At 38.8% G+C, this 25,819-nt stretch overlaps 1 protein-coding gene across 1 annotated transcript in view; it reads right to left on the minus strand.

Annotated features, from left to right (window-relative positions):
• Window positions 1-207: 207 nt before the first annotated feature.
• The window catches only part of Vps4b (vacuolar protein sorting 4 homolog B), a 33,136-nt gene continuing 7,524 nt past the window's right edge, over window positions 208-25,819 (minus strand). The window contains exons 2-11 of the mRNA XM_057770505.1: window positions 24,242-24,353; window positions 22,560-22,716; window positions 19,301-19,368; window positions 15,043-15,162; window positions 12,514-12,670; window positions 11,959-12,107; window positions 10,969-11,050; window positions 6,077-6,296; window positions 3,056-3,196; window positions 208-1,604 (exon numbers count right to left, since the gene is read on the minus strand). Of these exons, the coding sequence (XP_057626488.1) occupies window positions 1,503-1,604; window positions 3,056-3,196; window positions 6,077-6,296; window positions 10,969-11,050; window positions 11,959-12,107; window positions 12,514-12,670; window positions 15,043-15,162; window positions 19,301-19,368; window positions 22,560-22,716; window positions 24,242-24,353 (1,308 nt within the window). The 3' untranslated portion in view covers window positions 208-1,502. The remainder of the gene's footprint in view (window positions 1,605-3,055; window positions 3,197-6,076; window positions 6,297-10,968; window positions 11,051-11,958; window positions 12,108-12,513; window positions 12,671-15,042; window positions 15,163-19,300; window positions 19,369-22,559; window positions 22,717-24,241; window positions 24,354-25,819) is intronic.

Genomic DNA, 25,819 nt, shown 5'->3' on the forward strand with positions numbered 1-25,819 from the left:
GCCCAGGCTGGCTTTGAACTCATGAGATTGTAAGTACGCATGTCCACTCTTGATTCTTCCATATACTCAGTAGTGATTATAAATTTTTATCCAAAAAGATATCTATGTGTTTATTTTAATAAATTTATTCTTTTAACCAATTTAGACATTGTCTCCTACGTAGAAGGCCCCCAAAATAAAGAATACACAGACAGCCAAAGGTAAGTTATAGCAATTTACTTCACATAAGAACAGAGTATCTCAGGCCTAGGATTTTCATCAAATATCAACAAAAAAAAAAAAAATCTGTACAGAAAACCTAAAGGCAATCATATAGAATAGCATGTAAAATGTGCAAATATTCTTTAAAATGCAATTACTGTGTAGCACTTGCAAGGTAGAACTGCATAGCAATTCTAGATAACCTAGTAATTGTTTGCATGTAGTCAATGCAAATGTCCAAGGCACAACTCAGAGTTGGTAGACAAGTGTGTGACACATACACTCAGATCATTTATTTGAAGACATTAAGATAACATGATGCTATGTTTAATGAGACATCAGTTTATCACTAAAGTTTCATGAAATACCACACTGATAATGTTTGTGTTGCTAGGACAAACTGCTCCCTGAACTTAAAAGTAAAAGACAAGATTCTTGCTTTCCTATATTAAAAAATTACATATATATATATATATGTACACACACACACGTTATACACAGGAAACATCCTAAAGTCCAAAGGGAAGCCATTTTCTTATTATTAAAGGTTCCCATTACAATATTTCATAACAATTCCAAAAAAAAGTATACTTCTTTGCCACCTCTTTTGGTCAATCTTAGCTACAAAAAGACATTGAAGTAGACAACTTTCTGCTCCAAGGTGAAGGTGATGACTAGCTTAGAAAGTCTCTGAGTGCACAGTGAAAAGCCTGTAGCCTGGAGAGGAATCACTTTATCTACACAGGAAGACTCAACCCATTACAACATCAACAGGAGCACTGGCTGTGGCACAAACCCCCAAATTCATCACAGTGCTCTGTGCTTTACCGCCCATCCCTGAGAGAAAAGATTCTACCGTTTTTAATTTTTAATAAAGTAATAACTTTACATTGATAAGAATGCTTAAAGATTTTTTCAAGATAATTATTAGCATTAGCCCTATTTCAATTTCCTTAAGGAAATAAAAGGAAGAAACGAAGGAAGGAAGGAAAGACACTGCTCTTTGAAAGAGTGCTCTTAAAAATCCTAAATGCCGCCCATCAAGCCAAGTTCGAGGCTCTCCTCACTGTTTAGTTCTCTGCTGTTTTTCATGCCATTGCTCGCTTCCTTACAATTTTTGTTAACTGGAGAATTTAACAGGTAGTGTGGGAAAAAGTACAACCCAAGCCTAAAGAAACACTGAAGGGAGATGTATGTTTTCCTGTGTGAAAGTTTTACTGGAAAATCTGAATGTCATCCAAGAAAGGCAAAATACCTAGAAAAGAGGAAGTGTAGAGTAAACATGCTGTTGCTGCCTTGCACTAGCCTTCCTGACCGAAATCCTCTGTAAACTTTTTTAATTTCAACAAGTCATGCTCATTGACGGTAGGTTTCGTGCTGGACAGAGACCGCAGCATGTCCCACTGTTAAGAGAAAAGGAGAGCATTAATAATGGACTGTGTTGTTAGTTATTAATTACTAATTTACAGTTGAATAGGAAAGTCTGCAGCGTCAAATTCCTAAGAGCAAACAAATCCCTTCCTTACTCTTCCCGTGGCCTTCCTTACGCTCATTACCCACTGCAAGCACAGTCCTAGCAGCCTGGGGACTAACACCTTCACAGCCCAGCTATGATCTCAGTCCTTCAACAAGAGGTTGTTTCCATCAAGTGCAGCTCAGAAGGGAAATGGTAATTGTACAAAAATTCAATAATTTATTATGATCTCTGTGGAAATTTGTAACTGAAGCAGCACATTCTGAAAGTCTATTAGCTTTTCAATAACAGAAAATCCTCTACCTTATTTTAATCCTTCTAATGAAAACTGAAATCTGCATTTGTAGTAACATCACGATATTCCTTTTGAATTGTACTTACTTAACCATACTCCTTTTTACTACAAAAACGCATTTCTGTATTATGTAAGTCACTTGGTTTTACTTAAATGAAGCAATGCTTTAGAGTAATGAAAATTTTTTAAGTTAAAACTAATAGTGAAACTGAAAATATGCTAATATCAGAAAGTAATTAAAAATAAATAGTTCCTGTAAAATTGTATGACAAATGAAATAAGGAAACACTCTAAGTTATTGTGAATTCTTCAAAGCAGGACATAACACAAAAACTTAAAGAAAATCTAATGTATCAAGGACTGCAACAAAAGAGATTTCTGAATAATCAGATGAGCAGCAATGAAACACTATGCCTGGTGTCTGTCTAGGGAGCCATGCAGAGCTTCCTCTCTAAATGCTCCTGGGAAACCTACCACCAACACTCTGAACTGGCAGCTTAAGCAGAAGTTTAAAACTGGCAGCAACCAAACAGACTTTTCCAGCGCCCCAGTAATCTAAAGATATATCTTAAAAAAGAAATTTGGTGAGTTACTTTTATTCCTACAGTATAAACATACATAAAACCAAAAGTCTTTTAAAAGTCTTGTATAGTATTTGAGAAAAAGGTTAAATGATTTCTGCAGAAAAATTTAAGAGCTGCGTTATTTAAACTGTCTATGCAGCTTTAAGAAGTAAAAAAAAAACAATACTATTTATGAATAGTATCATACAAGAGTTGATATTTTTGGGTATTTTTAAACATGTAAGATTCAGGGGCAAAACTCAAATTTTATTTAAGTTCTAATAGTATTTTACTCAATATATATGAGAATTTTGTGGATGACTTATAAACTCAGATAATTTTGCTTTCAAAATATAATTGTGTTCAATTAACACAAGTCTCAAAACTTTATTACTTTTATATCTAAGCACAATAATTCCTCAAGTATTACATACATGAACCTGAAAAAAAATCTTTAGCTGGTGTTACAGAAATAAACTATTCGTTGATAAATTAGTGTATAAAGATTTAAAATGTTCCTACCATGGAAACAACTGGCTCTAAGAGTTTATCTCCAGGGACATCCATCCATGTCATCTCCACAGCCCCGGGGTCTCCTGGAGAGCAGGGGGTCAGCAGGTCATTTACAATGCAGTTAGGATCAGCTCTTGAGGGTCCACGAACCTGTAATCACAGTAACTTGAATTTATCTGAATAAATGAAATAAGAATTAAGAGTTTGGTCATTCAGTCCCAGTCCAGCTGGCCTTGAAGAGCTCCCAATAGATCAGTTGGACTGGGACTGAATAAGCATGGGTTGAAACTGGACTCCCTGAACATGGTGGACAATGAAGGCTGATGAGAAGCCAAGGACAATGGCACTAGGTTTCGATCCTAATACATGAACTGGCTTTGTGGGAGCTTAGCCTGTTTTGATGCTCACCTTCCTGGGCCTGGATGGAAGTGGGAGGACCTTGGTCTTCCTGTAGGGCAGGGAATTTGGACTGCTCTTCAGTATCGAGAGGGAGGGGGATGGACTGGGGGGAGGAGAAGAGGAGTGGGGATGGGGGAGGGGAGTGGGGGGAGGGGGCAATGTGTGGGAGGAGGGGAGGGAAATGGGAAACGGGGAGCAGTTGGAAATTTTAATTAAAAAAGAATAAAAAAAAATATGTTTACTTTCAAAAAAAAAAAAAAAGAGTTTGGTCATTATCAGAAAAGCTAAAAATACATTAATTTTTATGTTGTATTAAAATGTTTTCTTCACCAAGGCCAGCTGGACTGGGACTGAATAAGCATGGGTTGAAACTGGACTCTCTGAACAAGGCGGACAATGAAGGCTGATGAGAAGCCAAGGACAATGGCACTAGGTTTCGATCCTAATACATGAACTGGCTTTGTGGGAGCGTAGCCTGTTTGGATGCTCACCTTCCTGCACCTAGATAGAAGTGGGAGGACCTTGGTCTTCCTGTAGAGCAGGGAATTTGGACTGCTCTTCAGTATCGAGAGGGAGGGGGAGTGGACTAGGGGGAGGAGAAGTGGAGTGGGGATAGGGGGAGGGGAGCGGGGGGAGGGGGCAATATGTGGGAGGAGGGGGAGGGAAATGGGAAACGGGGAGCAGTTGGAAATTTTAAGTAAAAAAGAATAAAAAAAATGTTTTCTTCAGGAAAAATAGACTATATATGGAAAAGATGTTATCATTAAGTTGATTTAAAATTTTTTAGATTTTGATTGACTTACAATTTTTCTCGATGCATTTCTATAGCTTGATATTTTATACAATAATTTATGCAATTATTGGGATTAAAAAGAAGTTCTGAAAGAGAAGCGGTTACTTTTGGCTACCCTTTCTTCTTTTCATCTAATGCTTATTATATAGTAGTCACCTTACAGATCAAAACAAACATATTACAAAATTTCCCTAAATTGTTCTTTTCCATGGCTGAAAAACTTGCGACATTTTGCAGGACTATTTAACCTTAAAACTATTCAGTATCTATGTCTTTTAACAAAAACTTAAAAAAAAAAAAGAGACTTCATGTGTGGTGGTTTCAATGGGACTGTCCCGCAGTGTTATGCATTTCAGTATGTGGTTCCCAGACGGTAGACAGTTTAGAAAGGATTAGGGGATATGCCTTATTGAGGAGGTGTCACTGCGGGTGGGCTTTGAGATTTCAAAACCACATGACAAGCCCAGTTTGTCTCTCTCTGCTTACAATTTGCAGTTAAAATGTTAAGCTCTCAGCTACTGCCCCAGCATCATGCGGCCTGCCTGCTGCCATGCTCCCTGCCAAGATGGCCATGGACTCACCCTCTGAAACTGTGAGCAAGCCCTCTGCTAAATAAACGCTTTCTGCTATAAACTGCTTTGGTCTTGGACATGGCGTCTGTTCACAGCAATACAAAGTAAGACAACATGTAAGAGCTACACTGGGTAGTTTTTTTTTTTTTGTCAACTTGACCCAAGGTAGAATCATTTGGGAAGAATTGAGAAAAAACTTTTATCAGACAGGCTTATAGGAAGTATATCAATCATTTTCTTGATTAATGATTTGTGTGGGAGAACCTAGTGGATTGTATCACCTCTGGGCAGGTGGTCCTGGAATATGTAAGAACGGAGTGCCAGGAAGCAACACTCTTCCATGACCTCTGTATCAATTTCTCTCTTCAGGTTCCTGCTCTGACTTCTCACCAGGGACTACACTCAGAACCATAAGGAATACACCCTTCCCAACCCAGAATGCTTTTAGTTACAGTTTTATCACATCAACAGAAAGTCAACTAGGACAAAAATAAAGTGCTTAATAATCTCTATGTCATTTCATGAAACATAGCACAATTAAAACAAGGTTTTAGCAATTTCTAGAAAAAGTACCTTTGCAGCAAAGTTACATAAAAATATTCAGATGGCAAAACATTTGTATCTAATTTATTTCATGATGATTATTAACTTTATTTCAGGACTGGTGTAGGTGTGTAAAGTACATCTTTTCAGCTTGCTGTGAACACACTCACACGTAGTTTATTTGTATTTATGCCTATCTTTCCTTCCCAGCTGCATGAGATCAAGAGTTTTTGTTTGTTTTTATCTGTTTACAATCTGGTATGGTGCAAATATACCAGATTCTCCTCCAGATTGCTCTGGCTACCACAAAAGCAGATTCTAAACCATCTGAAAGACCTAGAAATGCCTCAAATCACTCTATACAAAAACACAGTACTTTAGGACCATGAATAATATTCACTAGAGAAATCCCCACCCCCACCCCCCCCACCCCCCCACCCCCGGTCTTTTGAAACAGGGTTTCTGTATGTAGCCCTGGTTGTCCTGGAACTTACTTTGTAGACCAGGCTGGCCTTGAACCCACACATCTCTGTCTGCCTCCCAAGTGCTGGGATTAAAGGTGTATACGCTGCCACACCGAGCGAGGAATTATTTTCAATGCATCAGAAATATATGTATTACATAAACCTACTTATTACATTATCATACAACACTGAAGACATTCCAACTCCTTTGGGAGCTTTACTTTCAAAGCACATGATAGGGTAGACCGAAGTCGCTCACCTTTTTGAAGTGAGTGGCTGACTGAACTTTTCTAACAGGCTGCATAAGAGCATCCCGAACAATTATACTTATATCTGCTCCTGAATAGCCATCCGTCTTCCTCCCAAGTTCTTGGAAGTCTGCTTCTGTGAGGCTGTTCTGAGTGCTGCCCAAGTGCAATTTAAACATGGCTGCACGGGCATGTGCTTCAGGCAAAGGAATATAAATACGTTTCTCAAATCTTAAAAGAAATTATACAAGTGACATTAAATATATATGCTTAATTTCAATGTAAAATTTGCATATTTAGAAAAACCACAGGCATTTAGTTAGATATTCTCAATTGTACCAAGTTAGGGTAAACCACACCAGAGTTAAACACCCATAAGTTTTCCAAAATTAATTATTTATTTTTACATACCAGCCAGTTTCTCCTCTCTCTTCACTGTCCCCTCCCCTCCCCCCACCTCCCTTGTACCCTCCCATCCATTCTTCCTTTGTCTCCATTCAGAAGGAGTAAGGCCTCCCATGGGAGTCCACAATGCCTGGCAGATCAAGTTGAGGCAGGACCAAGTTCCTCTCCCTTGTATCAAGGCTGGCCAAGGCATACCACCACAGGGAATAGGTTCCAAAGAGCCAGCTCATGCATCAGGGACAGGTCCTGGTCCCACTGTGGGGCCCCACAAAAGACCAACCTACAAAACTGTCACTCAGATGCAGAGGGCCTAGGTTAGTTCAGAGTCTGTGAGCTCCCACAAGCTCAGGTCAGCTGTCTCTGTGGTGGGTTTCCCCATCACGATTTTGATCTCTCTTTGCTCATATAATCCCTCCTCCTTCTCTTCAACTCGACTCCAAGAGCTTGGCCTAGTGCTTGGATGAAATATCCATGTATTTAAGTGCAAATACATATATACACATATTTATATACATTTCAGGGGAGACTATGATATACCAAAAACTAAAATTAGAAGCAAAATAATCAGGAAACAAGTTTTGACTGGTTTAATCTTTCACACACAACTTTTGGATCATTTCTGGCTGAGTTTGCACCTGGGATTTATGGCATAAAAGCAGATCTATACTCTTAACTTGTGATGAACAGACTAATCATTCATAGTATAAAATAAGGATTACCATAATGTTTGCATATGGAATTTATGGCATAAAGGCAGGTCTTACAGATCTGTACTCTGAACTTGTGATGAAGAGTGATGATTCATAATATAAAAAAGGATTACCATAATTCTCTAAGTTCAAAATAGCAAAACTACTTAAAATCTTAAGGCTAAACATTACATTACATAAATGTAATTACATAAACATTACACAAAATGTTCTTTTCACTATGAATTCATTCTGAATAATCCTGTACTATACATTATAAGTAGTTTGTCAATAATTTTACTTGTGGTGGCTTGAAAGAATATGGTCCCCAAAGGGAGTGGCATTATTAGGTATAGCCTCGTTGGAGGAAGTGTGTCACTGTGGAGGCAGGCTTTGAAGTTTCACATATGCTCAAGATACTGCCCAGGCCGGGCGGTGGTGGCACACGCTTTTAATCCCAGCACTCGGGAGGCAGAGGCAGGCGGATCTCTGGGAGTTCGAGGCCAGCTTGTTCTACAAGAGCTAGTTCCGGGACAGGCACCAGAGCTACAGAGAAACCTTGTCTCGAAAAACCAAAAAAAAAAAAAAAAAAAAGATACTGCCCAGTGTCACAGACCACACTTCATGTGGCCTACAAGTTGTAGGACTCTCAGCTATTTCTCTAGCACCATGTCTGTCCGCATACTGCCATGTCCCTCCATGATAACAATGGACTGAACCTCTGAACTGTAAGTGAGCTCCCTCAATAAATATTTCCCTTAAAGAGTTGCTGTATGGCATAAGGACAGGAGGACCAGTGGAACCAAACAGAAGACCCGGATCCAGACATCTTCGAACACCTGATCTTTGACAGAGAAGCAAAAAATATCAAATGGGAAAAAGAAAGCATATTTAACAAGTGGTGCTGTCATAACTGGATATCAACATGTAGAAGAATGAAAATAGATCCATATCTATCACCATGCACAAAACTCAAGTCCAAATGAATCAAAGACCTCAACATAAAGCCAGCCACACAGAACCTCAATGAAGAGAAAGTGGGAAGTACACTTGAACACATTGGCACTGGGAACCACTTCCTAAATATAACCCCAGCAGCACAATAACTGAGAGAAACAATTAATAAATGGGACCTCCTGAAACCGAAAGCTTCTGTAAAGCAAAGGACACAGTCAACAAGACAAAAAGACAGCCTACAGAATGAGAAAAGATCTTCACTAACCCCACATCAGACAGAGGTCTGATCTCCAAAATTTACAAAGAACTCAAGAAATTTGACACCAAAAGATCACATAATCCAATAAAAAAATGGAGTACAGACCTAATCAGAGAACTCTCAACAGAGGAATCTAAAATGGCTGAAAGACACTTAAGCAAATGTTCAAATTCTTAGTCATCAGAGAAATGCAAATCAAAACAACTCTGAGATTCCACCTGTAAGAATGGCCAAGATCAAAAACACTGATGACAACTTATGCTGGAGAGGTTGTGGGGAAAAGGGAACACTTTTCTGCATTGCTGGTGGGAATGCAAGCTGGTACAACCCCTTTGGATGTCAGTGTGGTGATTTCTCAGAAAATTAGGAAACAACCTTCCTCAAGACCCAGTAATACCACTTTTGGGTATATATCCAAAGGATGCTCAATCGTGCCACAAGGACATATGCTCAACTATGTTCATAGCAGCATTGTTTGTCATAGCCAGAACCTGGAAACAACATAAATGCCCCTCGATCAAAGAATGGACAAGGAAAATGTGGTACATTTACACAATGGAGTACTACACAGCAGAAAAAAAAAAAAAAAAACAACATCTTGAATTTTGCAGGAAAATGGATGGAGCTAGAAAACATAATTTTGAGTGAGATAACCCAGACACAAAAAGACAATTATCACATGCACTCACTCATAAGTGGTTTTTAAACATAAAGCAAAGAAAGCCAGCCTACAAACCACAATCCCAGAGAACTTAGACAACAATGCGGACACTAAGAGAGACTTACATAGATCTAATCTACGTGGGAAGTAGAAAAAGACAAAATCTCCTGAATAAATTGGGAGCATGGGGATCTTTAGGGAGGATTGAAGGGGAGGAGAGAGGCAGGGAGGGGAGCAGAGAAAAATGTAGAGCTCAATAAATATCAATAAAAATGTATAAAATAAAGAGTTGCTGTAGTCATGATGTCTCTTCACACCAACAAAAAGTCTAACTAAGACACTTGTCTTCATAAAATTCAGGCATTTGGAAGCAGAGAGGAAGCAAGGAGGGACAATTTTTTGCAGACTCACTGTGGCAATGTTTTAAAAAAAGTTTCTCTTACCTTGACATAGGCTTGTTTTTGGAATCAGGCCACTTTCTAAACCTGCCTAACACAGGTCCTCTGGTGGTACCGGATGCTAATTTAGTATGCTGTTAAATCAGCACATGAAGGTGATACAGTAGCACACACGCATGTGCTCTTCTTTTTATCACCAATTAAGGAATGCTACAGGGAGCTACAGAGCTGTGAAAACTCTATATACTGTTTCTAGAGCTGGTTTCAATTTCACCTTAAAATGACAGAAAATCTTTTGTTGATGTTTTTAACAGGGTTTATATAGTCTAAACGGGCCTGAAACTTGCTACATAGCTGAACATAACCTTCTTAGTTCTCCTGCCTTCTTCTAAGTGCTAGGATTGCAGATGACTGCCACTTCACCCAGTAACAGACAAATCTTGTTTGTTTTCCACTGACCACTGTCTTCCTAGCCAAGCATGGTAGCTCATGCCTGTGAACTTAGCACCTACAAGGCTCAAGTAGGAGGGCTGCTGTGAGTGGAGGCTAGCCTTATCTACAGAATAATGAGTAACAGTAACAAATCATTTTCCTATGGACACCAATATGGTCTCAGTGGCAGGCCAGCCCATGGACTTCAACATGGCTTCAGAAGGCAGTACAGACCACAGACATCAACATGGCCTTAGGTGGTAACATGGACCACAGATATCAACATGCTTTCTGATTCCTGCTCTCGCTTACTGTAAAGGGCAAAGGAGCACCTTTTGCAGTGATATCGATGACTGCAGACTCACTGTTAAGGAAATTAGATATAGAAGGCTTCTATGAAAAGCCCCACCCCCAAAAGTAACAGCCTAGACAAGATTCCATAGAAGAGTACTCTTATAAATAGGGATAAGGAGCAGGGTGGTGGTGGCGCACGCCTTTAATCCCAGCACTCAGGGAGCAAAGGCAGGCGGATCTCTGTGAGTTCAAGGCCAGCCTGGTCTACAAGAGCTAGCTCCAGGACAGGCTCTAAAACTACAGCAAAACCCTGTCTTGAAAAACCAAAAAAATAAAAATAAAAAAATAAGAACTGGGAAGTGAGTGTGATTGGGGTACATTATGTGAAGTTCTCAAATAATCAATAAAAATACTTTGTTTGGAAAAAGAAAAGAAAATCATTTTGCAGAACTTTATATGAAAAATTTTCACTGAGATACAGAATTGTTTTTGTCAATTTTGAAGCATCATTCCTCCAAAATTTAATCAAAACTAAAGTTTAGCATAGACACCAAGCAATGTACTTTCCAAAGAGGAAGACTCCAGTGTACAGAGTGCTTCTTCATTATAGCCAGCAAAAAAATAAGTCAAGGCCATTCCTCATCCCCAACACAAGGGGAGAAAGAGGGCTAGGATTAACTAATAAAAAGGATTCAAAAGTAAAATATTTTTTAAAAGTTATTAGAATAAATTCCTATAAAGGAAAGTGATATTATCACTTAGTGTTACATCAATGGTTAGAAATAAGATCTTTATTCTATCATCATACCTCCGCCTAATTGCAGAATCCAGAACCCAGGGTATGTTTGTAGCTCCCAGAACTAAAATGCCATCATTGTCCACACCAACTCCTGCATGAAAATAGGTAACATTTTAAATAATCATTTGATGCTTTCTGTTTTAAAAGTCTCTGGTGTATACTCACTACACATAATATTGCTATATAAGGACATTTTCATAGACATATGGGAGGAATTTGGAGTATACTCTCCCAATGTTCCATCTCTCCCCTTCCCATTAGTTCCCTTTGTTCCCTGAGGCAGTTTCTTCTACTTTCACAGCATATACATATAGGTTTACATTTCTCATAAAATCTAGTAACTACATACATGAGAAAATATGATAGTCTTCCTGAGACTTAGTTTGCTTAAGTTATAGCCATTGTTATGTAAATGCATCTAAAAATTCCATTGTGTACAAGCATGCACACAATCAAATGTTTTTAATCTACTTTCCGTGACATATTTATATTCCATTAAGAAATCCAGTGCTTTATGTAATACTAAAGTACTTCATCTTCATCTTTACAAACACTACAACTAATCAAGAACCACACCACTCACGTACCAACCATACTGTCCAAAAAAGCACATCTCCTAGATTATGGGCAAATACTATTAATATTCTTTTCAAAATATTCTTTCATAAAGCTCCTGGTACATGAGTAGAGATATAATCTCTTTACTAATAAAACTGTGAATCCTGCAAGATAATTACAAAAGTGATACATTCATGCAGGGAGTGGTGGTGCACAGCTTTACTCTCAGTGCCTGGGAGGCAGAGCCAAGCATGGGTATCTATAAGGCTAGTTTGGTCTATGTCAGGAGTTAAAAGGCCAGCCAGGGATACATACTGAGAGCCTGTCTCAAAACAAAAATAAGAAGGGCAATAACAGTATTTTAGAGAAATTCTGCTTAAATTCATTTCTGCTAGTGGTTAAGCAAGAATCAGAAGCTACCTTAAAAACCAGCAATACTACCTTGCATTTGAACCAGGAATTCGGTCTTAATTCTCCGTGCAGCTTCACTTTCATTTTCACTCCTCGAACCACACAGAGAATCAATCTCATCAATGAAGATAATGGAAGGCTTATTCTCTCTGGCAAGCTGGAATAAGTTCTTAACCAGTCTAAAAATAAGAGTAAATAAAGCTTGTGGTTTCTATAGAATACAAAAGGACCACAACAAGGCAATATACCAATATTATAAGAACCACAAAGACTAACTAAAGGCCTAATCACATTACAGGGGTAAAAAACAAATTACAACCAGACACTAGATAATTCACTGAATTATATATACACAGACATACGCACACGTGCATGCACACCCATTTACAAGTACATACACATACACGCTAGCTCTTTTCCTACAAAATAAATTCCCAGCTAGGTACTGAGCTTGACAGAGAAATGAACACCTACAATATACTCCTTCCCTAAGTATTTAGCAGTGGTATATGGAACCTACTAATGCAGACTGACAGAGTGACTGACACCAGAAACCAAAGTAAAAACTTTCAATGTACCACTTACTTTTCACTTTCCCCTAGCCACTTAGAAACAAGGTCAGAGGAAGATATTGAGAAAAATGTTGAGTTGTTTGCTTCCGTTGCAACAGCTTTGGCTAAATAGGATTTCCCTGTTCCTGGTGGTCCAAATAATAGGATTCCTCTCCACGGAGTCCTCTTTCCTATATGTTGTATTAGAAAAATAACATGAGAATTTCAAGACTATTCATTTCAGTTACTGCAGACATTGTTCACACTGAAGAATATTATAAAAGGTTTTCACTTGAAGCTATCAGTAAGATTAAGAAGGCAGTTTAAACCTGATCAGTCTAAGGTATGTCTTGAGTGCATATGACCTGTCTTTTATAAAGATATCAATCAAAAACATATTTACAAAAACACTGACCTCCGAATAGGAAGTTCATTTACTTCCTCATTCATCTGTTCAACCGAAGTATGAAATCCACTATGCATGATACAGATAGAGAAAAGGATCTCTGCTCCCCGGGCACAGAAAGTTCAGTTAAAGGTCCTGTTCAACACTAGACTAATGCAGGAGAATCACAACCACAGAGCAGGGGCAGCTGTAAAGCCTGGCTTCTAAATATCCGTCACCTATGGAAGATGACAATATGCTACACTCAGTCTGGAGGACTTATGAGTTCTAAGGAATTCCTGATTTACCAGAAACATAGGCTACTGTGACAATCAGCGGCTTCAATAATTGGGCAATGATATAAGAAGGTATCATTGTAGATCCTACTTCTGCTTAAATGAAACAAGGAGTAGGAGTAGGGGGATTAATTTACTGTGCTTTAATTTGGCTAATCAGAAATTACAGTATTTTCTAAAATATAGCGGGCTACATAGAATTATATAACATGAATTTTTTTTTTAATTATAATGTCATTCTTTAATAGCGCTTTATGAAAGGAACACTCAGGCATGGCAACATAATAGCCCTGAGAAAAACACAATTTTAACTATTTGGAAAGTCGAATTTTATGAGGTGAATCGATAAATACATTAGAGTCACTAGAACGAAGACGACATTTGTTACATCATGAAGCTTGCTTGTCTGTCTCTCGCTGTCCACATACTGAAGATAATATCGTTTGGAACCATGAAAATGGGAAAGTACATCAGAGGTCACCTACATGAACAACGTATTGGTGGTGAAATTCACCAGCTGGCATTCAGTGGGGATATAACATGAATTTTAAAAGAATCCACATACAAGCTGCAGAGGGGAACCTCCTCTCTGTAGCAGAACCATCCATAAATGACTGATGCAGAAACTAAATAATACCATCTTGATTATGAAAGGCTTGCCTTTCCCTTGAATTCTGCTTTACACTTTTAAACGCACACACCTATAGGGCAGCGGTGCCCTGAGTGGGGCACTTGGTACACAGAACACTGGAAGGATAGGAAATGGTATTAGGTAGTGTATACTTTTTATTTAAGTGATTACCTTTTAAATGTATGTTAAATAGATGCTATTTTTTTTCACTCATGGTAAACAATAAGTAGTTTAAAAAATAATTATAATCAAGTAAAAGTAAATGAGAAAACTTCAAGTTCAAATACAGGCAACATCTCTGTGTATGAACTGTATGTCACACCCAGAGTTCAACCAGATTTCTGAACCTTCACAGCACTACAATGCTAACTTTTATAGTATCTGTTTTATACCCTTGAGATTGGGCTGTAAGCAATGCCCTCGAATTAAGGAAGTGAGATGCAGCCCACAGATTCTTTAATCTATCTCCTTTCTGTGACATCACTGTTTGAACCTGCTCAGTTTACAGCCAACATCACAATGTGTTTTCTACACAAAGCAGCTTGTTTTCAAAGTGAAAAACCTCTGTGTGTTAGACTGTGGGCATAGTCACATCACAGACACGACCATTAGTCACAAAAAGAACAATGTAAAACCGTCCTGCACAGCAAAGATCACTTACGCTGGAACTAGAGCTGCTTGGGCTAGCTCCAGGTGCTGTGGTCAGCAAAGCCCTCTTCACAGCGTAAGAAGTGCTCTCTGTTCCTAGCGGATGTGCACCATCCCAGCAGTTACATAACTCTTAAGTCTTCATTTAAAAAAAAACTAACAGGTGACTACTGTACAAATTCAGATAAAACTCAGAAGATATATATATATTCCCTAGCACTTACTAGTATTTTAAAGCCAACACATTTACTTAATATGGAATCACAGCCTATGTTTTTATAACTTGCTTTCTGATCCTTATAATAGATGTGGACAGCTTTCAGTAAACTATCATGTAGATCTACATTTATTAATATGGCTATATATACTATATTGTATTGAGTTTGTAGTATTCCAATGATTTGTCATAAGCCCCACTGACAATCAGATTATTCTGCAATGTATATACCTGAAATATAGACACAGAAAGGAACACCTTTGTAAAAATAGTTTACTACATCTAAATGTCAATTCAAGATAATTCACATATTGAAGACATGAATTCACAATGCTCTACCTTAATCACTAATATGTTTGAAATAAAACTGTTAGAAGCCATTTCACCTGTAAATAGATGAGGAAATTTAATAGGCAGAATCACAGCCTCTTTAAGTGCTTCTTTGGCTCCTTCAAGACCAGCAACATCACTCCATTTTACATTTGGTCGCTCTATAACAATGGCACCTACAAAATAATGGGTCATCTTTAAATTGAGAAAGACTAGTGCAGCAAAGTTAGAAGGCAACATTTAAAAAGTACACTGTAAACTTCAATGTTTTCAGTACTATGACTCTTTGTGAAGTAGTGTCATGAGGAAATTGTTAGAAATCACCAGGAGGCAAGAACTTAGGTAGTTTGCTAGGCAGCTATGGACAGGACTCAATACCTAAATTTCTGCCCCCTTATTAGTGAAATGAAAATAGAACTGCCTGGCCAAACCACACAGACAGGTCAGCACACGGTCGGTGACACTGCGTATGAAAGCTGGGTGCTGGCTCTGGAGTCAATGGGTTCATCCAGTGGACTAGCTTACTGTTTCTCTTGTTAGCACTCTCCGTCAGAATACAGAGAGAATACGCTTCAGTGATTTTAGCTAAAAGTAGAGACAGGAGACAAAATAAGAGGAAAGACAGAAGGAAAGGAAACGAGAGAAAAGAGCTAATGGAAAAGACAAGCATGCCCTTAAAGACCTGCAATTTCTTGAGATTTGCAAAAGTGTCTATCTGGCTTTTAAACAGGACCATTAAAAAAAAAAGCAATTAACAAAGTTACTTAAAGGAGTGTTTCGTTTCTCAGAGTAGTGCATTAAAAAACTACAGAAACTGTTCCAGTAGGAGTCCAAGAAAAATATCCTGTAATTATTTGAAGAAACCTCTAGCTTTTTCATGAAAAGCTTTTTCAACTTTCTAGTGCACAGGAACTGCTTTACTTTAAATCACTAAACAGTCTAAGAAGATGAGAAGTAGCCACTCTGCTGGGGAATGGCTCAGTCATCCAAGTCCACACCATGTCCCCAGCACTCATGTCTGTAACTCCAGCTCTTGGGACGTGGAGTGCAGACACAGGGAGATCCATGGGCTCACTGCTCACCAGATGAGCTCCAGGTTTAGTAACAGAGCTTGTTGTAAAAACTAAGGAAGAATAATCTAGGATGGCGCTTGAGGTCAACCTCCGGTCTACACACACACACACACACACACACACACACACACACACACACACACACACACTCTCCTACCCTCCGGCACCAAGCATGCATAATATATCCACTCACATCCCACTCTTTTTTTTTTGTCGACAGGTCTCACGATGTAGATCAGGCTGGCCATGAAATCACAGAGATCTGTCTGCCTTATCCTTTCAAGAGCTATAGGATAAAAGGCATGCACCACCATGCTCAGCTTATTTCCACATTTAACTAATATTTTTATTAAAGTTTAAAGGTGACTTTTCAATATTTAGTTGTGAAAGATTAAGTACCAAAACTTAATGGTTCATAAAACTAAAAAGGTGGTGGTGGCGCACGCCTTTAATCACAGCAGTTGAGAGGCAGAGACAGGCAGATCTCTGTGAGTTCGAGGCCAGCCTGGTCTTCAAGAACTGATTCCAGGACAGTCAGGGCTGTTACAGAGAGAAACTCTGTCTCAAAACAAAACAAACAAATAAACAAACAAACAAAAAACAACTAAAAAGGCAAGGTAAGATTACTGAAAAATATAAATTGACTGTACTGACAAGAATATAAATGCACCATTTTTCTTATTGCACTGTATATTATATTTAAATATTATTTGGGGCTGGTAAGATGGCTCAGCAGATAAAGGCATCCAAGTTTGATTCCCTGAAATGACATGATGGAAGGACAAAACTGATTCCTGAAAGTTATCTCTGCCTTCCACACATGTGTTGTGGCGCACAACATGCATACACAAAATAAATTCAAAAAATTAAAATCAAACGGACATTTAACCTTACAAGTTTCCAAATTAGCTAGCAAAATAACAATTCAAGCCATAATCTATTTTAATCCTCATAATCATATATTAAATACCATAATCTAAAACACAAGTAAGATATTAAAATATTATTTCAGGAATAAAAAATTAATGATTGTGTGTGTAGGCGTGCAGTCACACGTGTGTCTTGTATGGAGGTCAGAGGACAACTTCAGGTCCATTCCTTGTTCATGAGACAGAGCTCAGTGGCCCAGAGCTCACCTGGCACGCTGGGCTGGCAGGTCAGCATACCCGAGCAATCTACCTAGCTTCACCTCCCAGTACTAGGATTGTGGATGTATGCTGCTATGTCTGGTTTTAGGGTGAGTTCTGATGGTCGGAACTCAGACTCTCGTGCTTATGTGGCAAGCATTTTACTGAGTGAGCTATCTTTCCGGTTGTAATAAATAAAGATACTAATCTATTAGCAACCATTAAATTTTAAAAAAAAAAAAAGGACAAAAGCTAGGCATGGTGGCACATATCTCTAATCCCAGAACATGGGAGGGAGATGGAGGCAGAAAGATCAGAAATTCCAGGTCATTTTCACCTACAGAAAATTTAAGGCTAGTCTGGGCTATGTGAGACAGTCTTTAATAAAGAAAGAAAAAGTTAGATAAAGCCCTCATAGGAAAGGCTAAAGCTCCACTCACTCTATTTCACTCTGAGATTACAAAGGTTTCTACATTGAAATGTTGTTTTAGGACTTAGAATTGATAGGAATTTACAAACATCTGTTAAAAACTCTAATTTTCAAAACCAAATATATGGTGTACTTTTCACTTGGGGTATGGGAATGCGCAGGGCAAACAACTCCTTGCCTTCTAACTCAGAAGTCTACCTAATGCAGATCAATGGACAGTCTGGACAGTGAGTGTCCTGCCACTTCAGACAGTGCAGCACAGCAGGGTAACTCAACCTTCCCTGGCGGCTGCACCAATCTGCTACAAAAGTTCTTGGCATATAAATAAAAGCCAAACCAACCAACAACAAAAATAACGCTATTGTTAGGGGTTGGAGTAATGGCTCAGTGGTTAAGAGTGCACACTGTTCTTCCAGAGAAATCAAGTTTGGATCCAAGAACCCACACCATGCAATTTACAACTATTGGTACTACCAACTCCAGGGAGATGTGACACCCTCTTCTGGCCTTTATGGGCATCCACTCACACAGACAGACATATAGATAAAAATAAAAGAATTAATCTAAAAACGAAAAACCTCTGCTTCTATCATAATTACACAGTTTTCAACATACTAGGTTTATAGTATTCTTTTACATATTCCAGTGAGGTGGGTAAAACGGAAATATTACCAAAATGAAGGAAGTAGTATAGCAAGGTTAGAGGTCTAAGATCTCTCTCTCTCTCTCTCTCTCTCTCTCTCTCTCTCTCTCTCTCTCTCTCTCTCTCTCACACACACACACACACACACACACACACACACACACTTTCACTATCCAGTAACCAAACCGAGCCTACAAAATGGGAATCTTTTTGTTAAATATTTTGTTAGGTAAGACTCAAAGGTACAAATACATACTACTAATGATTGAGCCTTTTATTTGAAAAGTCATTAGCTAACATATAAAAATGCAATCATATCTCAGCAGTTAAAGAAACCAACAATTAAGTACATGCCATTTTAGATATGCTGAGTTACCATTAATCAAACCTCTAGAATTTATTAAGATCTTTTTGCATTATCTTGCTTTCCTTTCCCTGAAAGAAATGACCACTTTCAAGATGGGGACTCAGATTCTGAGAGATTGGGAAAATTGCCCAAAATCTGAATGCTTTTAAGTGGCAGACCTCAGAGTGGAACTGAGATCTATAATAGCGGACATGCCATTATGCCACTGTACTCCAGGACAGCGGAGTCAAAGAGCCTTGCCGTGTGTAGCAGATAAAAGAGATAAACATATCTGTCAACACTGGAAAGTGGAAGAGAAGAACAGGGAGAAAATGGAGCACACATCAAGTGCAGTCATGGCAGCAGAATCAGTGTAGTTCCTAATCATTCAGGCCCTTGGGCCTTGCGGTGTATTAACAGTGTCATTGCTACTTACTTTACAAGGGAAAACGAATGAAAAAGCAACTTTTAAAGGTAGATAAACAAACCATTTTTTTAAAAACTCCGTTAAAAACAACACAAGATTAGAAAGCCTTGAGAGTAAACCCTAGCCTGGAACCAAGCCAGTATGTGATCTATGAGCAACCAAAGCCATTTTTTGAAACTCAATGAAATAAAGGGAAACTAAGCAATTCAAGCAGACAATCCATGAGTCTTTTCAATAAGTAAATTTAAAGAATGAAATCCAGAGTAACCTTGAAGTTGATTCTGTAGTTTCTTTTTCTCAGGGTCATCAGACTCTGCTTCTCCATCACTTTCATTCCTGATGAAAAGAATTGAATACATGCACATCACACACTGCAATAAACAATGCAACAGTGAAGGAAAGATAACCTGGAGTGTTTAAGCAAGAAAAGACATTGACATTAAATATTACTCTAAGTATTTCAAATGATGCTTTTAAGAATATATTAAAACAAGAAGCAGGCAGATAATCAATAGGGAACTATGCACTGGAAATGGACAAAACCAGGATAAAGTCAGATACACCTCCAGTCATAACACACACCCATGCATGTATATACTGCAGGTTGTATGCCCACACTATTCAATGAAGGGTTTGGAAAGTTATATGCAACTATAGAAAAAAATGTCGGAACCAAATATAACAAGACTCGATGATAGGAAGAAAAGGTACAACACACAATTATCTACACTATAACCTTTAGCCTAACGTCCCCCAACAGATAAAGCTTGCTGGTGAGTATTTTCTGAATGCCAAGAAAAAGGCCAACCCACTCGTGCTGGTTAGCTTTTGCCAACTTGACACAAACCTAGCCTACCCAGGAAGGAATCTCACTGAGGAATTGCCTCCACTCCATCATACTGGACTGTGGGCACATGCGTATGACGCTACCTTGATTACTACTAATTGATGTAAGAGGGCCCAGCCCACTATAGGCAGTGCCTCTGTGGGCGGGTGAGCTTGGGCTATACAAGAAAAATGGCTAAGCAAGCAAAGGACAACACCCCCCATCAGTCATCAGTAAGCAGCATCCCTCCATTAGTCTCTGTTTCAAGCTCCTGCTTCCCTTGGTGGCAGACTATACCCTTTACCTACATTAAATCCTTTCTCCCCATATTGCTTTAGCTTGTGGTATTTGGCACAGCAACAGAGAAACAAACTAGAACGGCACTATTTCACATCTAGGGATTTATATTGAAGAGGTAATTTTAAAATTTCACTACAAGGGCAGTTATATCTACAGTACACTGAGAAAAAAGAATCTATGTTCAGTTATAGAGATGAGTCATATGACAGAATACGTTACAGCCTCTGAAATCAATGTTGTAAAAACAATTAATGGAAAAATGTTCCTGATACAATGTTGAGTGAAAAGTGACACAGAGAAGAAAAGTTGGATCTCTGTGAGTTCGAGGCCAGCCTGGTCTACAAGAGCTAGTTCCAGGACAGTCTCCAAAGCTACAGAGAAACCCTGTCTCAAAACAAACAAAAAAGACAAAAAGAGATACAAAGAGGATTTAAAAAACTTGATAGGACTTGTGCCAGGGTGGGAAAGCCTTGGTTATCTGTAGAACGGCAGGGTTATGGATGAAGTAACTCCATGAGCTGAGTCTGTCACCCCAGTCTCCTATTCAAGATTCTTGTGCTGTAAAACCACTGAAAACCAACTGTGTTTCATAGGTTTCCTTGCAGACAACCTTTATTCTCATCAGACTTGAAATCCTCCAAGGTGAGGGCTTCTTACATGAAGATATCTTCAGGGAAGACCACTGGCTTGCCCCGTGGAAACTGAGGCAGAGTTGCTGTGTATTTCTGAGCCCTAGGAATATTTGGTGGAGGAGGTGGCAGCAATAATATCTCTACTTGAACATAAAATCCCACAGGGATGAATTCATTCTATGTCCCCATATGGTATCCGGGGTAGTTTTCTTAATGATGGGAACTCAAGGTTTATTTTCTGTCCTCAAAATTCTGTAAGGTAATTCCTTATAAAATATAACCAGCCAAAGTGAGTCCTGCTACTTGTAACCAAGACTGTTATTTAGCAGGGAAGAAAGACTGACTCTCCCTTGTCAGGCAGCCATTGCAGAGCAGGTGGTTACAGGTCCTCACTAACACAGCATGTGTCCCAGTAGACAGGGACAATAAAAGTCCCTGGCTGGCAGAAATCTGTGAGCTATATGCTCATGATGAATTGTGCACTTCATGTTGGGAACTACTGTACTATTTCAGGGCACAAACTCCTCTTGGTGGTCGGGCGGTGGTAAATTCCAGCACTTGGGAGGCAGAGGCAGGCGGATCTCTGTGAGTTTGAGACCAGCCTGGTCTACAAGAGCTAGTTCCAGGACAGGCTCCAAAACCACAGAGAAACCCTGTCTTGAAAAACCAAAAATAAATAAATAAATACATAACATACAGACATAAACTGCTCTTGGTGTGCCACAGAAACTGTTTCCTAACCATGGCTCAACAAGGAACATAATACTCTGAGCTTATCATATTCTTCAAACTCTGCTACACAGGTTAAGGCAGTCAACTGTAAATTTTATTTTTCTCCTGTCCTTAAATTTGGCAATGCCTAGTAAAGAGGAAAAATTTCATCATGAGTAAACATGGGAGGGGAGCACTGCCTATTGGGCTCCATCCCTCATTCCCTCATTACCCTGGGCATCATCCAAGAAACCTGTACCCTGCAGAACATAAACTGTGGGCATCATAGGCTCCAGAGCTCACCAGATTCTCAGTGCTTCAAATCCAGTTGGCCACATCAACCCAGAATGTCATTTTTCTAGTATGTCATCTGGAACCACACTGACACTCATTCATAGAACCACTGAAAACAAATCAAGTTAGAGTATACACTCCCTGCTGAGGAGAGCTGGGAATGCATGCACTAAAGTGCAGTAATGCTCTTTATATTTGTGACACCTCATGCATCTAGGAAGACATTGAAAAACTGGAGCTCAGTTTTTAAAAATTGTGCTGTTGCCTTCTTCACAATGACATAATGCAAATCCACTTAAAAACTTTGCATAAATAAAAATTAATGACATTATTGGAATTTGTGTTCATTTTGTCCAGAGGGTCAAACTTAATTCATAGATCACTTGAACTGACAGGGGTATATTAGTGCCCTGCCCACAGTATTTTCTCAGTTACTCAAAAACAGTCAGGGAGGTATAAAAAGCAGTAAGCACACACTGGCAAACTTTGGTCTTTGAAAGGCTTGCTGTACTACTGCAGGTTTTGTGGCCATACAATACCTACTGTAACCACTCAACTCTGCTGTCACAGTACAAGGGCTGCCTGAGATGACGGTATATAAACAGATGTGCAAGGCTGTGTCTCGATAAAACTTAATGACTGAAATAGACAACAAGCTCCCTCTGGACTATGACTCATGGTTGAAAAATACCTGGCTTAGTCAAAGAAACCCATGAACAAATAGAAGGTATGAGATATAGAACCTGACACTTGAGAATACATACCCCTTCTCATCAACTGGACTTGACTGTTCCTCTTTCACAGGCTTCTGTGGTTTCTTCTCTTTTTTCTTCAGATATTCCTTCAGTTTTTCTGCTCTATCAAGATATTCGGTACACTTGGCCCTGATACTCTGCTTGGCTTTATCGCCTTGTGCTTCATCTGCGAAGGGAATGAGAAACTATTTCATTAACATTTGTTGTGGTTCCCCACAGGCTCAGGTATCCAAACCCTTGGACCCCAGTGGCTGGTGCTGCCTAGGAAGGTTATGGAATATTTTGGAGGTAGAGCCTTGCTAGAGGAACTCTGTCACCGGGGTGGACTTAAGGTTTTAGGATCTAGCTCTGCTTTCTGTTGTCTAGTTTCCTATGTGTTGATGGTCTGTGATCAGTCAGCTTCCTGACTCCCAGACTGGCCACACTCCTGCTGCCACGCCTTTCCTGTGATGACAAGCAGGATTCCCTCTGGAACTGCATGTAAAGCAGAATGAAGTCTTTCTTCCTAACTTGTTTTCCGCCAGGGTATTCTATCAGGACATCAGAAAAGCGGCTAATAATAGTACTCAACGGAGAAAGGTTCAAACTTAGAGATACTCTTTTAACTAGGAACGCCATCTCTTACTCATTGTATCCAATGATTATCACCCCCTTTCTGTTCCTTCCTGTTCAGGGCTGGAGGCCAACAGTGTGAATTTAAAAACAAACAAAAAACCTCAGAGCAAAATGGTAGATATCTTAAGTTAATGTTCTATGATAGCAAAGTATTTAACAGTCTATACATTTCAAATTCTTCCCGTAACAGTTTTCAGATAGCTGAAAGCTGTTTGTCTTATACAGAACCAATCACAAGAGAGATGACACACAGCTCTGCATGGAGATTACTAAAGGCTGGGAAGATGGAGTTAGAAAACAAGAAGCTGATTTGCTCTCTGTTCACTGCACACGTATGTTGATAAATAAAATTAATACAAGTGAATAAAAATTTTAAGATATAAAAGATAACCAGAAGCAAAGAAGTAATAACCTCATTAACATCTTTGTCTGCTTTATTTCAAAGATACTAAGTAACAGAAATCACACACATTATGTGGACCAACAACATGGTAACTGTATTACATAACGGCCTCTATCAGGCTATTCTGAAATGTGGACTTGACAATCCTCATGTCTCTTATGTGTTCTATTTCATTTTCAGTTTTTCTTTAGCATAACCCCTCCCCTCCACTTAAATGGGAAAGTACAAATTAAAACAACCCAACACACTGAGTGTAGGATTAGTGATGGACCTTACAGGTTTTCATACACTTGTTTCTCAGTGCTGAATCTCCAGTTCCCAGAATAGAGCATCTGTAACATACACTTAGTATCTCCCAATTTATTTTTACAACAAAATCATTTCCAGCATATGCTCAGGCAATGATTAAGCTCAAATCATGTAATCTGTATAGGTTATCTATAAACAAGGGTCTCCCCACTGAACACACAAAAAGACACTGGTTGTATGAAGTAACAACCATAACAGCTGTCACATGTGTGAGCAGGACTTAAAAGTTAGGAGAAAGGGGACTTTATTTTTATTTGGTGGCCTTAGATCTTTAAATTCTCTTGGCTTTGGATTTGGATTTTTATACATGTAACATTTTTTTCCATTTTAGTACACAAGTTTAAATAAAACAAAGCAGCCTTACACTTAACGACATGGAGAAAATACTGAACAGCATGCTGGTAGAGCTGAAGAGCTTCCTCATAGTTCCCAGCCTTGTCTTCCTGGGCTGCTTTGCTTGCAAGATCTATTGCTTTCTGTTTGAGGGAGGCAAAATAATAAACTTAATATGGAAGCATAAATCTTAAGTTTGAAGCAAACAATGCCCCCCCAAACACACATAATGGGGGAGGCAGAGAGATTTAATTAAAAAGGAGTGCTTAGGGAAATTCTCAAATTAAGTAACTGCTGGACTGGAGACATGGCTCAGAGGTTAGGTGACCAGTGTTCAATTCTTAGCACCCACATGTCAGATCACAAATGTCTGTAACTCCAATTTAGAGAATCCAACCTCTTCTGGTCTCCGTGGGCACCAGGCACACACAGGTACACAGATACACATGTAGACAGAACACCCATACACATAAAATAAATTAAAAAAATTTGAAAACGCCTAGTGCTGTTTCCTAAAGCAGAAACATAATGCACAGAGATGAAACCCCCATGGAACAATGAGATATCAAAACTCTGAAAAGTTTCCAAAACTATACTGAGCAAAAACATTTAAAAACAACAACAAAAATAAAACAAAACAAAAAAACAAAACAAAAAACAACTAGCGCTGGGCCATGGCAGCACACGCCTTTAATCCTAGCACTAAGGAGATAGAGGCAGGCAGATCTCCGAGTTCAACGCCAGCTTGGTCCACAGAGCACGCTAGGACAGCCAGGGCTACACAGAGAAACCCTGCCATGTCACATCAAAAAAATATTAAAAGAGGGCTGGAGAGATGGCTCAGCGGTTAAGAGCATTGCCTGCTCTGCCAAAGGTCCTGAGTTCAATTCCCAGCAACCACATGGTGGCTCACAGCCATCTGTAATGAGGTCTGGTGCCCTCTTCTGGCCTTCAGGCATACACACAGACAGAATATTGTATACATAATAAATAAATATTTAAAAAATATATTAAAAGAGCATTAAAACAATGACATGAAAAGTATTTATGATGGGTATTTTCTGATGATTTGACAAAGATTCATTTTCTACCTTTTCACATCTATGATGGGAACTACCATAAAGATTTAAAAAGGAAGACCTCAGAAATAGAGCCATACAAACACAGCCAAGGAATATTTAAAGTCATGCAGAACCAAGTCAACAATAGGAAAGTAGGCTTTTAAAATGGTATTGTAGCAAGTGGACAGCTATGCGGGAACAAAAAAGAATATTAACTTAAATCCCATTTGACTCGAAAAGCTAACTCAAAATGAGCAGAGACTTAAACATAAAACTTATTGGAAAAAAAACAAGAAAAATTCTTATATTTAGCATCAAAAAGAATGTATAAAATAAAAAGATGTTAACATCAAACGTATCAATTTAACAACATTTGTTCTCTAAAAGATTCTACTAAATGATGAAAAGACAGTACAGACTGGATGAAATACTGTGAAACATCTGACAAAGAAACATCTAGTAGAATGCACAAAGGGATCCTGAAGATTTAACAGTTCAAAAAGAATCTTAACGGGCCAGTGAGATGGCTCAGCAAATAAGGGGTCCTG

The sequence above is a fragment of the Chionomys nivalis genome, chromosome 5 (genome assembly GCF_950005125.1).
Source record: "Chionomys nivalis chromosome 5, mChiNiv1.1, whole genome shotgun sequence".
Taxonomy (NCBI): domain Eukaryota; kingdom Metazoa; phylum Chordata; class Mammalia; order Rodentia; family Cricetidae; genus Chionomys; species Chionomys nivalis.